Source organism: Momordica charantia, assembly GCF_013281855.1.
Source record: "Momordica charantia cultivar OHB3-1 chromosome 9 unlocalized genomic scaffold, Mcharantia_2.0 BLBB01000009.1, whole genome shotgun sequence".
In the NCBI taxonomy this organism is placed as follows: domain Eukaryota; kingdom Viridiplantae; phylum Streptophyta; class Magnoliopsida; order Cucurbitales; family Cucurbitaceae; genus Momordica; species Momordica charantia.
Window position 1 is genome coordinate 26535352 of NW_028275167.1, and position 17607 is coordinate 26552958.

The 17607-nt window shown below is 35.0% G+C and overlaps 3 protein-coding genes across 13 annotated transcripts; 2 read left to right on the top strand and 1 right to left on the bottom strand.

Moving 5' to 3' along the window:
* Positions 1-1930: 1930 nt before the first annotated feature.
* Positions 1931-8613, top strand: LOC111010107 (glycosyltransferase-like KOBITO 1). The gene is made up of 11 exons (XM_022283429.2): positions 1931-2382; positions 2681-2830; positions 2967-3019; positions 4182-4290; positions 4407-4541; positions 4679-4723; positions 6619-6806; positions 6888-7029; positions 7497-7543; positions 7612-7699; positions 8157-8613. Exons 1-11 carry the CDS (start codon positions 2035-2037, stop codon positions 8451-8453), a joined length of 1602 nt encoding a protein of 533 aa, XP_022139121.1. The 5' UTR covers positions 1931-2034; the 3' UTR covers positions 8454-8613.
* LOC111010108 (uncharacterized) lies at positions 7983-9420 on the bottom strand. Its single transcript, XM_022283430.2, has one exon. It carries the CDS (start codon positions 9091-9093, stop codon positions 8881-8883), a length of 213 nt encoding a protein of 70 aa, XP_022139122.1. The 5' UTR covers positions 9094-9420; the 3' UTR covers positions 7983-8880.
* Positions 9421-10662: 1242 nt separating this feature from the next.
* Positions 10663-17450, top strand: MEF22 (mitochondrial editing factor 22). 11 transcript variants are annotated; one of them, XR_015787060.1, is made up of 8 exons: positions 10663-10927; positions 11718-13701; positions 14155-14313; positions 14687-14916; positions 15392-15506; positions 16350-16540; positions 16624-16763; positions 16879-17450. XR_015787060.1 is itself a non-coding variant. In XM_088116972.1 (3 exons), exons 1-2 carry the CDS (start codon positions 10830-10832, stop codon positions 13693-13695), a joined length of 2076 nt encoding a protein of 691 aa, XP_087973098.1. In that variant the 5' UTR covers positions 10663-10829; the 3' UTR covers positions 13696-13701; positions 14155-14314. The 11 variants fall into 11 exon arrangements, 1 of the variants encoding a protein (XP_087973098.1); XR_015787059.1 differs by having other exon boundaries at positions 14687-14734; positions 14831-14916; positions 16624-17450; XR_015787057.1 differs by having other exon boundaries at positions 16624-17450.
* The last annotated feature ends 157 nt before the right edge of the window (positions 17451-17607 follow it).

A 17607-nucleotide genomic window follows, 5' to 3' on the forward strand; every position in this document is an offset into this window, starting at 1 on the left:
TACTACCGAGCTATATTCACATATTAAGTCGATTTAATCTTTGTTTTTTTTAATATTATCAACGTCGTTAAATTTGAGATTACGTGGTTAGAAATTATAATATTTCAGTATAAAATGTAAGTCACATGTTAATATAATTATATTATATCCAATTCAAGCGTGGCTCAGATAGTCAAGGTGTATATCTTCTTGACCAAAAAGTCGGAGGCTTGAATCCGAACGTATAGTTATATTATAGACTTATTTAATATTCCATATAAACTCATATGTAATTAAGAAGTATGGTTATAGATTCTAATACACTAAATTTATTATCTTGTTCCTCATTTCCCAAAAATATACATACATATATATATATATATATATATATATATTATGTCGTTGATTAGTTGTGTTGTTTCCCTTGCTAATAATGTCATTCTACAAATACTTTATTCGTTAATCAACATGCTATTTTATGTGGATTTATGTCCCATGGTCATAAATAAAGTTACTAATGACATGTTCTTAAGTTTTTTAATCTAAAGTATGCTATATAGGATGTGTTATACCATGTCGTTTGGGTTCGATAATAATTTAGATGCCATGTTTTTTATTGATATATATTTGACTTCATATTATTTTTTTTAGTACAACATGTGAGGTGGAGATTCGAACCCTCGATCTCGTAATTGGATACACATGTTTTTTAACTTGTCGAGCTATGTTTTCATTTACGACTGTAGAACACTGTTAATTTGTAATTTGTAATTTATGTTGCTTTTTAACCGTGTCTATATAAATTAATGTTGCCAAATGTCAATGATGAATTATATACCAATATTGTTTGCATTTTCTCAAAGTCGTAAACAACTGTTTTTATTGTTTAAAAAATATTAATAATAATAATAAACAACCGTTTTTATAAGGATATAGTTGTAATAGCTTACTAAAAATAAAAATAAATAATAACTCCTTTTATATATATATATATAATAAAATTTGCAACTAATGGAGTTACAACAAAAGGCATGGTTATTTAAACTAAGGATAATTGCTTAACTTGATGGTCATGGTGCGATTATATACCATAACATTTTTTAGTACAACATGTATGGATCGAAGATTGGAACTCACCATATTTTAATCATATATATAGGTACTTCAACTCGTTGAGTTATGTTTAGGATAACAATTGTATAGCATAACTAATGATACGTTAGATTTAAATAATATTATAGATTAATAATAAATTGTTTGATAATTTAACCAAAATATAATATACTGCAAAAATATGATCGAGCTAAACAAACGTGTCTTTGTTTTTCTTATATCTAAAATGTTGGATATATTTTTTAGGTACCCTACTCATCATCTAATTTTAACATTCACAAACAAAGAAATAATAATTAAAAAAAGTTATGATATAAGGGACTAAATTGAAAAAGAAAAAAATTTTAAGGATTAGGTTACCTAATTTATATTTGACCTAATTTTCAATATATTTCAATTATATACTTTCAATTTTTATTCATTTTAATTCTTAAACTTTCAAAAAGGGTTGAATTTGATATATGCACTTTAAATTTTAGTAATTTACCTTCAAAATATTAGTAATTTACCTTCAAAATATTAGTCACTATACTTATAAAAGTTACTATTCACAAAATTTTAACACAAATTATATATATAAAGAAAATATTTAATATAAAAAATGATTATTTTTAAAAAATATATGAGTGTTTTTTTAAGTAGAACATATTGGAACAACAGATTCGAACTAACAACCAAAAAACAAAGAGTGTTGCATTTGTTGGAGTCACTACTAAAAATGGGATTAAAAATAAAATTATGGCCAAGTACGAGTAGAACGAAAATAAAAAAAATAAAATTATGGCCAAAATAAGTTGAAATTATGAATACCAAAGTAGTCTTTTAACCTAAATTATAGTAGCACATAAAACTGTTATCAAATCATAAATTTATGTTCCTTTCCCGGCCATCGGAGAGACACAATCGGAAATCGGAAGGCATATCCGTTTCTCGCCGGCCATCATGCCGATGCCGAACTACCAGCAGATGCAGACCTCAATTCGCCATACGCAGACCTCTTCCTCATCCTCTACTTCCAGACTTCTTCTTCTTCTAACCTTCCTCCCTCTCACTCTCGCAGCCTTGGCTTTCGTCCTCCAATGGCGCGGTGGACTCACCGATCCCGCCACTCGCTGGTCTCCCCCCGGTTCATACCAGTTCCCCGGCATGGACGCCTCCCCACTCTCCCCGATTTCCCGCCATTCCCCGCCTTCTGCTTCTGGCTGTCTCAATCTCGGCCGGAGTGTCTCGCCTTCGTTCCCCTACTACCAGGACTGGAAGTTCGATCCCGGATCGAATTTGAAGCCTAAGGTTTCTTCCCTTTTCTTCAAATTTCGCTTTTAATTGGTGTTCTGAAGTTGATTTATAGGCTGTATTGGGAATGAATTAATGTGTGGAGCTGAGAATTGGGGAAATGGTTAAGAAGGTGGTTGTCCTGTTTGTCCTTTGATTTCTGATGGCTGATGTTGAACGATAATGCATTTTATCTGAGAACTCAAATATATATTTTTTTTTTATGGGAATTTTGACCCTGATGCTGAATTTAGTTGAAACGAGTTCATAAGCTTCTTCTTGTTGTTGTGCTCCCCTTTTTCCCTTCAATGTGTAGATATGCATTACAACAAGTACGTCAGCAGGATTAGAGCAAATTTTACCCTGGATGTTCTATCACAAGGTCATTGGGGTTGCAACCTTTCTACTTTTTGTGGAGGGAAAAGCTGCATCTCCCGATGTGACTAGAGTTTTGGAGTCAATTCCTGTGAGTTCAATTACCCTCCAAGCTGAATCCTCTCTCTCCCCCTTATTCCCTCTCCTAGTTGAAGCTGACCTTTATTGTGTTTGAGTTTTTCATTGTCTGCGAACTTGTTAAGCATAAGTTTAGCATTGCTTTTCAGGGAGTGAAGTTGATTTTCAGAACAAAAGAGTTAGAGGACCAGCAGGCACAAAGGTGTAAATTTCTGCTTTTTCTTTCTTTCTTTTTTTGTTTAAAAAAAAAAGAAAAAAGAAAAAGAAGAATCAATTTTCATTTAGTGGAAGTGAGGAAGTGCTTATTTCTTCTATTAAGTTTCTTTAAAAAATATCATATTGTCTGACCGGAAGCTCTATAGCCTAGCTGTTTTAAGATATGCTATTGGTTCACGATCATTTTCTCTGGAAATGGTGTCAACGAAAACTGAAACATGAAAAGATTGATGAGACCAATCTAGCCGAGTAATTTAAGTTTGTTTTGATCAGTCTGGTTAACTTGTTGACATTTGATTTAGTTTTTTTATGTAAAAAACACTGACTTTTAGTCAATTTCCAATTTTTCCTCAACTTCATTGTTGGTTCGATGATGGTATTAATTAAAGAAAGTAAGAACCAGATTACACTGATTTGCATACACTTGTATTTAGTGGAACATAAGTTCATGCAATTTTTTAAGAGTATTGAAGTTTTTGGTCTGTTGCTTTATTACCTGCTTCTGATACAATATTTGTTGTAAATCATTATCACAGATATAGACACACATACAGACACAATAAGCACAAAGCTTGATGATAAGTGCAAAAGAAAAGGGAAGTTGAAACGTACGAGTTACCAAAAACACTCCAATCAGCATTTGTCAATAAGAAATCATAATTATAGAAGTTTTAGAAAGGGTGCTCCAACTAGAAGACACAAACTTTGCTTAATCTTAAGTGTGTTCATAAACCGAGACACCTTTAAAATGTATGTTATTCCTTTTCAACCAAACTTTCCCAGAAATAGCAAAGGCTACATTAGACAGAGAATGGAAGCCTTCTTAAATCTGCAGCCAGACAATGGTCAGTGCAAATTGCCTTAGTTCTCCTAGGAAAGTTGTTAATAGAAATATTAGGAATAGAAGCTTACACCAGCAATTATACCTATAAGGGCAGGCAGTGGGTAAACTGGTGATCCAGCTCCTCCAAAATATCTGCTTAATTACCACCAATTTAGGGATAGGCACGTGGAGGGGCTATTTTTCAAGAGGGATACATGATTATTATATTTATTTAAGACTAATGTTATCAACGTTTTATATCTTATTATCTTTTAACTTTTCTTTTCTTCAATGTGAATGTCTGGTTTCTTTTGGCTATCCTCAGTCGGATCTGGAATGAAACATGGCTTTCTGGTTTCTTTTACAAACCTTGCAATTATGAACTATTTGTGAAGCAATCTCTCAATATGGAGATGGCTATTATTATGGCAAGGGTATGGAAAGTGTTCTTCTCATGGCCATTACTCTATTGCTACTTATTAATTATTCCCAATTGTATCACTATTAACTTGGCTGTTTAGTTTCTTCTCTCTCCTTTTTAAAATATCAGGATGCTGGAATGGATTGGATAATTCATCTTGATACTGATGAGTTGGTACATCCAGTCGGTGCTCAGGAGTACTCCTTGAGGCAGTTGCTGCTTGACGTGCCAGGAAATGTTGATATGGTTATTTTTCCTAACTATGTACGTGTTCATTATATCTTTTTGTTCTGTAATTTGGTTTCAAATTGTAAAGCACTTCAACTTGTCGACGTGCTTTTTCTTTTATGTTTTGATATTGTTGTGTGCTGCAATATAATATCAATGTTGGTGTTGTGTAGGAAAGCAGTGTTGAGAGAGATGATATAAAGGAACCTTTTACTGAGGTAGTTTCTTTCACTTTCCATTTTAATTTTTTTAGTTATTTCAGCTGATTAGCTGTAAATTTTGATTTCTTATCCACTATGACTTGTGCATATGCATTTGCATAGTGGTCTAAAAACATCGAAATATAAAATCTGCATGCAACTATTATAGTTAGTAAAATTTGGTTTTTATTGCTGATATTTGGGGTGCTTATAATTATCTTCTGTATAACCTTTATTTCCCTTTCCGTTGCCATCGGCCATTCAATATGCATGGCCATACTTTTATTCTTTCATTCTCCTCAATGAAATTGGTTTTCATGAATAAAGAAAAACTATGAAAGTTAATGGAGTTGTTTCTGAAAATACCGTACTTTAAAACCTGCTATATTTCGTAACTCAGTCCATAAGTTTTTCCTTCCCCTGGACAACCTTTGGAGCATTGGAGAAGATTTTAATGTAACAAGATGGCCCTCTGACAGATGTGGAAGAGTGACTAAAGCTATGAGGAAATTCAATTTGATTCTTGATGAATAAGAAGTTACGGAGGTGCCATTACTAATATGGCTTTACAGCCCTTTTATGTGTGTCCTATGGACTGTTCATAGTGAAAATCAGAGTCACATCTTCCTCTTTTGTCCATTAGCGGCTGCCTGCTGGAATTTTTTCCTTAATATTTTCAACATCTCATGGGTTTTTGATTTGGAAGGCTTCAAGAATGTCTATCCAGCTGCTTTTTGGCTTAAAGTTATCTCTTAAATCAACCCTCCTGTGGGTTAATGGTCTAAAAGCGCTAATCTCGAAATTGTGGTCGGAAAGAAACCAAAGGATTTTTGAAGAAAAAGAAGATCGGCTATTGATTGCTTCAACATGGCCAAGTTTAAAGCTTCGCAATGTTGGATGATTTTGTCACCTCTCAACATGAGTCGTTAGCTAGAATCTGTGAAGAAAAGTTCATCTTTATGTTTCTTACGTCGTAAGGAGAATTCAGATTATTAAAGATTAGTTAACGGGATTGAAGAATTTGCAAGATTTGATGTCTGATTCAGAAGATTCTCCGCCTTCGGCTCTCTCTTCGACCAATTAGATTTTCAACTCCTTTGGCGTTGAAGTTCCGATTTTCGAAAGGCTTAGGCTTCGCTTCTGTTACAAGACTCCTCTTTGAAGCTTTTTGATCAGTTATGACGGTCTTTGGTTGTTATTGTTCTTATTTTGTCTGTACTCATTATTGAGCATCTATTTTGTTCTCTTTCATATTCCTTTTCTTTTTCATTTTCTGTCACCCTTCCATCAGTTTGTATCATTGAACTTTTTCTCATTTTCATATATCAATGAAAAGTTGTTTTTGGTTAAAAATAAAAAAGGAAGAAAATACTGTGCTTACAGTTCAGAGATATTTTAATCATTAGAAGCTCATATTATTTTACAGCATTTGAATATTTGAGAGCTCTATATCTTGGGGCGTTCTATATTCCTAAGTTCTGAACCCAAAAAAAACGTTCAGTTAAAAAGTTCAAAATAATTCATTGGTCTCTTTGCCCTCCCAGCATTCTATTATTGCTAGGAAACATCTTGAGCTGTTGGAGTAGTTGAATGAGTAATGAAGCAGAAGCAGAAGAGGGGAAATGGAGAATGGATCTGATTTTCATGTTGATATGGATGAGTGGGATTGAGGTGGTTGTGATTCCATCTGTTAAACAGGAAATGATGTCCATTAGTTTTCCATTTCGGTGTCATATTTCTCATCAATTTATCACTACCATAGATATCTCATGTTAAGGAGGAAGCATTTTACTTGTGATGAGTTTTATATTTTGTTTTTATATTATTATGATGAAACGTGTGCTAAGAATAAGATGATGCTTGTTCTTGAAGATGCACCTACTATTTTGAGACAACTCTTTTTATGTACCCAGGTGTCAATGTTCAAGAAAAATTTTGACCACCTACCCAAGGATACATATTTTGGCATGTATAAAGAATCAGCTCGTGGTAATCCAAATTACTTTTTGACTTATGGAAATGGGAAATCAGCTGCTCGAATTCAAGATCATCTTCGACCAAATGGTGCACACAGATGGCATAATTACATGAAAACCCCAAAGTAAGAAGTTTTTTTTTGAAGTTGTAGTTTCAGGATAGCTAATTTTGCAGCACCAACTGTATTCGTGTAAATATCTGCCAGTGAGATTAAATTGGAAGAAGCTGCTGTATTACACTACACATATGCAAAGTTTTCTGACTTGACCTCTAGACGTGATCGCTGTGGCTGCAAACCTACCCAAGATGACGTGAAAAGATGCTTTATGTTGGAATTTGATAGAACTGTGAGTTTAGTGTCTCCTGATCTTGTTTTTCTTTCATAAGCATATAAGCTGCTGTCCACACAAAATGCTTCGAAGAACAGGCTTATGCAACAATCGCAGAGCAGTTTGAACCAATCCTATAATTTGATGTGGGTGAATAGATATTTGCATTAATTACTGCTTACATATGCTGCATTATATATTAAAGAAGTCGGTGTTGATTGCTGGTAAAAACTACTCTTTCATTCAGAGAACTGGGTTTGCCACATTATCTAGATGTTAGTAATTGACACGTAGGTAGAATGAAATTTGAGCTTCGGTTGAACCATTTGCAGGAGGATTTTTTTTTTGGGGGGGGGGGGGGGGGGCACCATGAATAATTTTTTCTTTATGTAAGTTGTCATCCAGAATTTAGAATTTGTTTTATGCTTTACTTTATGACCTCATCTCATCACTTTTTAATTTCTAAGCAATGATATGTATTGCAGGCATTCATTATTGCTTCTACTGCAACCCAGGAGGAAATGATGAATTGGTATTCTCTTAGTGTAGACAATTTTTTTATTGTCAATGATTTGGATGTGATTTATTTCTCTTTACTAGGTACCGAGAACACGTTGTGTGGGGTGATGAAAACCTAAGAATCAAATTGTTGAGAAAGGGCATTTTAACTCGAATCTATGCTCCTATGGTAAGAATTTTATTTGACGTCTGTAGTGACAAATTATAAAGAGTTGAAGAGGGAGTTTGCTCATTTAAATAGTTCAGTTGCAAAGTTCACTCGGGAAATCACTTTTATCGATTGTTCAAAGAGATTTTGAATCTCGAGGCATTGGGTCTTTGTAGTGAAATTTCCTGTTATTTCAGCATTTCCCCCCTTCCTTCCTTCTGGTAGCTTACCCTTTTTCTCCTGTTTACATACCTGTTTCTTTCTTTAATGAAATTATTCCTTAACAGAAAAAGAAGAAGAATAATAAGACAAAGAATTTGTTGCATTAGTAATATGACATCCCAATACCCCAGTCAGAATCTGTATGGTACAAAATGTTAAATAACTTTGTCGCGGTTGCCAATTCTGGGAACTATTCTCGTGAACCCGTTGTCCTTGATACATTCATATTGAAAATTCTCCCCTTTCTTTGGTTCAGGTGATTATACAGGGATTAAGGGAGAGTGGTGTCTTCGAATCTATTATTGCATCAGCTTCTGAAACTCATTCAAAGGAGAAATTCCTATCATCCATCACTAGCAGTAACTTGAGCAGAGCCGTTGCCTCTCAATCTCTTCCATCTAGGACGGCGATAGGCAGAAGCAAAACGTACCAAGCAACTGCAAGGAAGGCCCTGCACACAGAAACTGATCAGTGGCGGCACAAATCCGCCGTTCCACCCCAATCTCCTCCTGGAATAAACTACGAAGCTCTACATCTCGTAAGAGATACATGATTCGTATAACATGACTGTCGTTTTTCGGTCTGCGGTGTGGATATGCATTGTAATACTTAGCTACCTCTGGTAGGAGTATGAAAAGAACAGATCAAAACTATTCTTTCTTCATTGTATAACATTATTCTAATTATGAAACTCCGCAACCGTTTTCTGAGTACGTTTTCTAGTGCATCTATATAGATGTCATATATATTATGGGGTTCCCTTTAAGCGAACATTCCAGTGTCAAGCACGGCAGCTGCAGAAGAGTTGAGCAATAATCAAGGAGGTACTTCCAAGGTGAGTTCATTTGATTGAATGCACAAAAACTTGTAGGACACACAAAAACTGAAACATGATTCATAGAGTATGGAAGTTTAACTGATAGTACAGAATTTACACAATTGCAGTACAGTGAAGAGTTGAACTTTGATCTGATTACTAATCAAACGTTGGCAGAATTATCAAGCTTGAAAAGAGGCGGCGGGGGCGGAGAATGAGCAGCAGCGCTTCCGGGAGGCGGCGTGGGCACCCCGAACACCTGGGCATTGGTGCGTATGTCTTGTCTCCCTTTTGCTCTGCCGATAAAGTAACACCCGAAACCGAGTAGGAGGCAGAAGAGAATCAATGGCAGAGAGATCACCACCACCAAACCCATGTTTGAGTTGAATGGAAGGAAGAATTTGTGTGAGATTTATATAAATACAGAGAGAAAAGGGGAAGAAGGAAGTTGGCTTATTCTTGAAGGCTTCAGATTCTGTGCCTGAAGAGAAAAAAAAGTAAGGTGTGGTGTATAAATATCCTCCAATTCCCATCCAACGGTCAGCTTAACGTTGAAGCTTCCAACGGTCACTTTTCCAGATAGGGACAGCCATTCAAAATGACAGCTGGATAAATTAAATGCTTTTCTTTTGCTTTCAACTTCTTGAGACCCACTCAATGATTTCTTTCTCAGTTTGGCTGCCTCCGGAATCTTCTTTTGCATTTATTTATTATTAATAATGTCAGGTTAATGTTTGTTTAGTCGGGTTTTTTTTTTTTTTTTTACGAAAGAACTAAATTAGACCATTATAGGTGATCCATTGATCCAAAGAGGTTAGAGTTAATTAAGAGGAAACAAGTTCAAATCCTATAATAACCACCTATTTTAAGAATTAATAATTCTCGACAACAAATATTGTAAGATCAGATAGTCGTGGGATTAGTCGAGGTGTGCGTAAGCTGGTCGAACACAAATATATATATATATATATATATATATATATATATATATATATATATATAAAGAAAACTAAATAACTAAATTAAAAGAAAGAGATGCCACAAGGGCTTGTTCTAGTTGTCTTAATTTGGTGAAATGATTTTAAAACTTTCAAATTTGTTTTTGTGTTTGGTTAATACTCTAGATATGATGCATGTTTTTTTGGACCTCTTGTCATGTCGAAAGAAAATGTGTTGTTTATCTAAAGAAAACATGTCATATCATTATAAATTGTTTAACCGTTAACTTTTAGTGATGTCAAAGAACATTTCGAGATATTTAACAAGACTATTCAGCTTTATTTTTTTTTAAAAGACTATTGAGACGTAATCAAAACTTTTAAAACTATAAAGATAAAGATTAAATTGAAAGAAAATAAAACATTACGGAGACTAAAATTGTATTTTGAAGTAATTTGATTGAGCTTAATGTGTGAATTATTAATATGAATTAGATAGAAAATAATGTTGCAAGGGCATGGACTTGAGACCCAATATTATAATGGGCACATCATGCTATTATTTAGTGTTTTTTTTTAAGATGTCGTTATTCAGTTATTTTTTTAGTTTTTAGTTTTTATTTTTTATGAGTAGAAGGATGTAATTATGCATTTAGTTAATGATGCAAACAACATGAATTAGAGTATAATCTAAAATTTGTGGACGTAATTTAAAATAAATTTTTTTGATAAAGAAAAATTTTAAAGTTGAAGGCTATATGGCTACATGAATTAAAGTTTAGAGGATAAGGGCTAAATATAAAATTAAAGATCATAATTAATTTTAATGTGAAGTAGATTAAAATAAAATAGGTCGTTTCATTTTATGTATTTTATAATTGGTCCAACAGATGAATTTTATTCTTAAAACCTTCAATTTTACTAAACTGAATAAGTGAAATGTAAAATTGTATATTAACCCACCAATAAACCATACAAAATTTAATAAAAAAAATACTTAAAAATCAGATTGAACTCAATCTTTGAAAAAAAAAGAAGTTAAATTCAACTACGGAAATATATAAATTTAATCAATCGCATAGCTTCCTCGGAATTTGCTTCGCCGGAGAATTTTCGCACCGGAAAGAGAGGGCTTCGCCGGAGCTGGCTTCTGCAACTCCTCGCACTTCCTCCCATGTCTCTGCATTCGTTTTCCCTCTCTCTCTCCTTGTCCTCACTGTCTACAGCTTTCTCAAAGTTGGCGGCAACCTCGCAAGAGGCTTTATTGGGGAGGTATTTCATTTTTATATGATTGGAAGTAATCAGTGCTTGAGATGTTATTGTTATTGTTCTTATTACTCGTGTTTACTAGTCAGCAAGGGAGTACCAAACGACTGCAATATCAAATCAATACTAGTTAAGACTCGAGAGTAACATATGTTAAACAATAGTTGCATATGGGCTTAGTTTGGATTGATCCCTTGAGGTTATCGCCTTACATTATACGATTTGAGGTTAGAAATTTGTAGTGTATTTAATCTTGATTTTAGTCTGGGGCTTTGGCTACTGTGCCAACCATATTGGGCAAGTGTGAGGAATTTTAGGTTTGATGTATTTGATTAAATGTAGTCTACCTTTTTGTTTACAGTTCTAGGATGTTACTCTTAGCATTTTAGCATTACGCCAAATTTTCAAAATTTTGATTCGAGTCCACTGGCACTGGAGCTGTATTGGCTCTAGTTTGTAACTGTTCAAAATGGAAAGGCAAGCTCGTTCCCTTTTGAATAACCCGTTGAGTCCGTCTTATAGACCTTACTTGGACCGACGTAGCATTTTCCATGAGATGTCTATGAAAATGAATACATGTCCTGATTCCTACGCTCATTTTCCTTAAATCTCTCTGTATGTCCCAAGAAAATTTAGACTTCCAAACTTACAAGTAACAATAGTGATGAAACTCCTTTGTATCAGAACTTTTTACCTTGTCATCAAACCTCCTACCCCACTTGGATGATGACATGCTTCACCTCAACTTCAATTCCTACATTTTCTTTGCACAACTAAGTCGTAATTCATCGTGTAGGAAGCATTTGGATCAATTATACGTTCAGTTAATTGTGTCTGGATTACACAAGTGTCGTTTCTTGGTAATCAAATTTGTCAATGCATGCTTGCATCTTGGAGACGTTTACTATGCGCACAAGGCTTTTCGTGAAGTCTTAGAACCAGATATTTTGTTGTGGAATGCAGTCATAAAGGGCTATACTCAGAATAATATTTTTGTCGGTGCTGTCAAATTGTATACAGAGATGCAAGTATCAGGGGTCCACCCAGATTGCTTCACATTTTTGTACGTGCTTAAAGCATGCGGTGGAATGTCTATTGAAGAAATAGGTAAACAGATGCATGGCCAGACATTTAAATATGGCTTTGGATCAAATGTTTTTGTGCAGAACAGTCTTGTGTCAATGTATGCTAAATTTGGTCAAACCTCACCTGCGAGGGTCGTGTTTGATAAGTTGCAAGATAGAACTGTTGTTTCGTGGACTTCCATCATTTCTGGGTATGTTCAGAATGGTGATCCTGCAGAAGCATTGAGTGTTTTCAAAAAAATGAGACAAAGTAATGTGAAACTTGATTGGATTGCTCTTGTTAGTGTAATGACAGCATATACAGACATGGAAGATTTGGGACAAGGAAAGTCCATTCATGGCTTAGTGACTAAATTGGGTCTAGAATTTGAACCCGATATTGTGGTATCGCTCACTACCATGTATGCAAAACGTGGACAGGTGGAAGTTGCCAGATTTTTCTTTAATCAGATGGAAAAACCAAATTTAGTTTTGTGGAATGCTATGATTTCTGGTTATGCAAAAAATGGGTATGGTGAAGAAGCAATAAAGCTATTTCGTGAGATGATTTCAAAAAATATCAGGGTAGATTCTGTTACTGTGAGGTCTGCTATTCTAGCTGGTGCCCAAGTGGGGTCCCTTGATCTAGCGAGATGGTTGGATGGTTATATCTCTAAGAGTGAGTACAGGGACGATACTTTTGTAAACACGGCCCTTATAGATATGTATGCAAAATGTGGAAGCATATATTTTGCTAGTCTTGTTTTTGATAGGATGGTTGATAAAGATGTTGTTTTATGGAGTGCAATGATTATGGGGTATGGATTACATGGCCATGGAAAAGAAGCCATCAATCTTTACAATGCAATGAAGCAAGTCGGAGTTCGTCCAAACGATGTTACTTTTGTTGGCCTTCTCACAGCTTGCAAAAATTCAGGTTTGGTAAAAGAGGGATGGGATCTTTTCCATGAGATACGGGACCATGGGATTGAGCCACATCACCAGCATTACTCTTGTGTGGTCGATCTTCTAGGACGTGCAGGCTACTTGAATCAAGCTTATGACTTTATTATGAATATGCCGATTAAACCTGGAGTCAGTGTTTGGGGGGCACTTCTGAGTGCGTGCAAGATCCATCGCCAAGTGAAGTTGGGAGAAATTGCTGCAGAACAGCTTTTCTCATTAGATCCATATAATACAGGGCATTATGTGCAGCTCTCAAACCTATATGCTTCTGCTCATTTATGGAATCACGTGGCAAACGTACGATTAATGATGACGCAGAAAGGACTGAACAAGGACCTTGGACATAGTTCTATTGAGATCAATGGGAATCTCGAAACATTCCACGTTGGAGATAGATCACATCCTAGATCAAAGGAAATCTTTGAAGAGCTTGATAGACTGGAAAGGAGACTAAAAGCGGCTGGTTATATTCCTCATATGGAATCTGTTCTGCACGACTTGAATCATGAGGAGATTGAGGAAACTCTTTGTAATCACAGTGAGAGGCTAGCAGTTGCTTATGGCATCATCAGTACTGCTCCTGGAACTCCACTTCGAATAACGAACAATCTCCGAGCATGTGTTAATTGCCATTCAGCCATAAAGCTTATATCGAAGCTTGTCGATAGGGAAATAATTATTCGAGATGCGAAACGTTTTCATCGCTTCAAAGATGGAGCTTGTTCATGTGGAGATTTTTGGTGAAGCCTGGTAGGTATTCTAAGTTTACTTTGACCTTACAACACCTATTCAATTTGCTCGAAGTCCCATTGGCCTATATAACAATTCTTACTTGATTATAACGTGAAACTGAAGAAAAATCATTTTCTTTTTCTTTTTCCTGTAAAATGGTATTGATACATATCCATAAAACTTGGAATTAGAAGTTACATAGTTCTTGATAACATTTCTATAGTTGGGTCTTCATTGTGAAGTCTTAACCCTGAGAGATTGTCATTTTGAAGGAAAAAGAAAAAAAAAAGCTCCCTTCTTGTGATGGAAGGTTGGATACATCTCAATATTATTTTATAAGTTTAATAGTTATTTGTATTTTGGTTTGGGACCAGTAAAAAAAAAATCTCATTTCCACTTCTAATTATTATTTTTAACTTTTTAAAAAACTTAACCACTTCTTTGCTGAAAATAAAACAATCGTTTTTTAAGCTACCAGTTCCCAGCATGGATGCCTCGCCACTCTCCCCAATTTTGCACCATTCCTCGTCTTCTGGTTCTGGCTGTCTCAATCTTCGTTGGAGTGTTTCGCCTTCATTCCTGTACGACTGGGACTGGAAGGTCGATCGTGGATCAAATTTGAAGCCCAAGGTTTCTTCCTCTTCTTTGAATTTCGCTTTATAATTGATGTTCTGAAGTTGAATTATATGCTGTATTGGTAATTAATCAATGTGTGGAGCTGAGAATTGGGGAAATGGTTAAGAAGGCGGTTAGTTGTCCTTTTGAGTTATGATAACTAATGTAGAACAAGAAAGCATTTTATTTTAGAAACCAATTTTTGTTTTCTGATTGGAATTTTGACACTTTCTTATGCTAAATTTAGTTGAAATGAGTACATAGCTTCTTGTTGTGCTCTCTTCCCCCCCCCCCCCACACCAAGTGCGTCAGCAGGATTGGAGAAAATTATACCCTGGATGTTCTATCACAAGGTCATTGGGTTACAACCTTTCTACTTTTTCTGCAGGAAAAAGCTGCATCTCCTGATGCGACTAGAGTTTTGGAGTCAATTCCTGTGAGTTCAATTACCATCCAGCTGAATGCCCTCTCTCCCCACCTTCCCTCTTCTAGTTGAAGCGACCTTCATTGTGATTGAGTTTTTCATTGTCAGCAAACTTGTTAAGCATGAGTTTAACGTTGCTTTCAAGGAGTGAAGTTGATATTCAGAACAAAAGAGTTAGAGCAGCAGTAAAAAAGGTGTAACTTTCTGCCATTTTTTTTCTTAAATAAGAAGTAATTTTCATTTAGATGACTTGAGGAACTTCTATTAAATTTCTATAAAAAATGTCATAATGTCTGACTGGAAGCTCTAGAACCTAGTTGCTGTAAGATATGCTATGGTTCACGATCATTTTTCTCTGGTGTGTCAATGAAAAGGGAAACATGAAAAGATTGACAAAACCAATCCAGCTGAGTCATTTCAGTTATTTTTTATCATTCTGACATTTTATATATAAAAAAATTTGACTTTTAGTCAATTTCCAATTTTCCTCGACTTTATTGTTGGTCGATGATGGTATTAATTAAATAAATAACCGGCCTGCACTGATTCGCTTACAGTTGTATTTGGTGGAACGGAAGTTTATGCAATTTTTGAAGAGTATGGAAGTTTTAGTCTGGTGCTTTATTATCTGCTTCTGATACAATATTTGTCTGTAAATCATTATAACAGATATAGCCACATATACAGACACAATAAGCACAAAGCTCGATGATGATAATCGCAATGTTGGTGTTAATAGGAAAGCAGCATTGAAAGAGATGACGTAAAGGAACCTTTTACTGAGGTAGTTTCTTTCACTGTCCATTCTTATTGTTTTAGTTATTTCAGCTGATCAGCTGTAAACTTTGATCTCTTATCCTCTATGATTTTTGAAGGGCTCTAAAAACATTGAATTATAAAATCTGCATGCAACTGATATTGTTAGGCGGAATTGGTTTCTATTGCTGATATTTTGGTCGCTTTTAACTATCTTTTGTATATACTTTTTTCTTTCCGTTTTTGTAGGCCATTGTTTATGCATGGCCATATCTTTACTCTTTCATTTTTTTTAATGAAATTGGTTTTTTCACGAATAAAGAAAAACTATGACAGTTCATGGAGTTGTTTCTGAAAACTGCAGAAAAATTTAAAATCATTAGAGGGTTAAATTTTAAACCATTTGAAAATTAGATAATTCCGTAACTTGGGGTGTCTAGGTTCCTGAGTTTGAACCCAAAAAACAAAGAAGGGAATTGTTCAAAATGATTCCATGGTCTCTTTGCCTTCCCCGCATTCTACTATTTCCAGGAAACATCTTGAGTTCTTTTCGAGGAGTTCAATGAGAGCCAAAGCAGAGGAGGAGGAAAATTGGAATGAATGTTAATATGGACGAGTGGGATTGAGGTGGTTATGGTTGCATCTGATAACAGGAAATGATGTCCATTAGTTTGCCATTTCGTCATAGTTTCTCATGAATTTACCACTACTATAAATATCTTATGTTAAAGTCAAAGAGAAATCATTTAGTTGTAATGAGTCTTATATTTGGTTTTTATATTATCAGGATATAACTTGTGTTAAGAATAACGTGATGTTTGTCCTTGAAGAGGCACCTACTATTTTGAGACAACTCTTTTTGTGCACTCAGGTGTTCATGTTCAAGAAAAATTTTGACCACCTACCCAAGGATACACATATTTTGGCATGTACAAAGAATCAACTCCTGGTAATCCAAATTACTTATTTACTTGTGGAAATGGGAAATCAGCTGCTCGAATTCAAGATCATCTTCGACCCAACGGTGCACATAGATGGCACAAATGACATGAAAACCCCGACGTAAGAAGTTGTAAATTGTGAAGTTATAGTTTCAGGATAGCTAATTATACAGCACTAACTGCATTCGTGTAAATATCTGCCAGTGAGATCAAACTGGAGGAAGCTGCTGTAGCTACCGCATATGCGAAATTTTCTGACTTGACCTCTAGACGTGATCGCTGTGGCTGCAAACCTGCCAAAGATGATGTTGAAAAGATGCTTTATGTTGTCATTTGATAGAACTGTGCGTTTAGTGTCTCCTGATCTTGTTTTTCTTTCATAAGCATATAAGCTGCTGGCCTCTCAAAAAGCTTCTAAGAACAGGTATCAAGCTTACGATTTTATTATGAATATGCCAGTTAAACTTGGATCTTGAACATAGTTCTATTGAGATCAATGGGAACCTTGAAACATTCCACGTCGGAGATAGATCACTTCCTAGATCAAAGGAAATCTTTGAAGAGTTGATAAATTGGGGAGGAGATTAAAAAGCAGCTGGTTATGTTCCTCATATGGAATCTGTTCTGCATGACTTGAATCATGAGGAGATCAAGGAAGCTGTTTGTAACCACAATGATAGGCTAGCAGTTGCTTATCGAATAACGGAGCATGTCGATAGGGAAATAATTATTCGAGACGCGAAACGTTTTCAAGGTTCATGTGGAGATTTTTTGTGAAGCCTGGTTGGTATTCTAACTTTACTTCAACCTTACAACACCTATTCAATTTGATGAATTCCCATTGGTCCATTATAGCCATCCTTTGATGTGAAATTGAAGAAACATCCATTTTTTTCTGTGTAAAATTGTATTGAGACATATCCATAAAGCTTGGAATTTAGAAGTTAAATAGTTCTTGATAACATTTTTATAGTTGGGTCTTCATTTTGGGGGAAAATTAAGGCTCATTTCTTGTGGTAGAAGATTGGATATACCTATCTCAAAATTATTCTATAAGTTTAAATGGTTCTTTGGTTTTAGTTTGTTTGGATATAAATACATGTATTTGTGAAGACAAATCTAAAATAGTCTTAGACTTCTTGAATGTAGTTTTGAATCTAAGATATTTCAAAATATTCCATTTTAGTC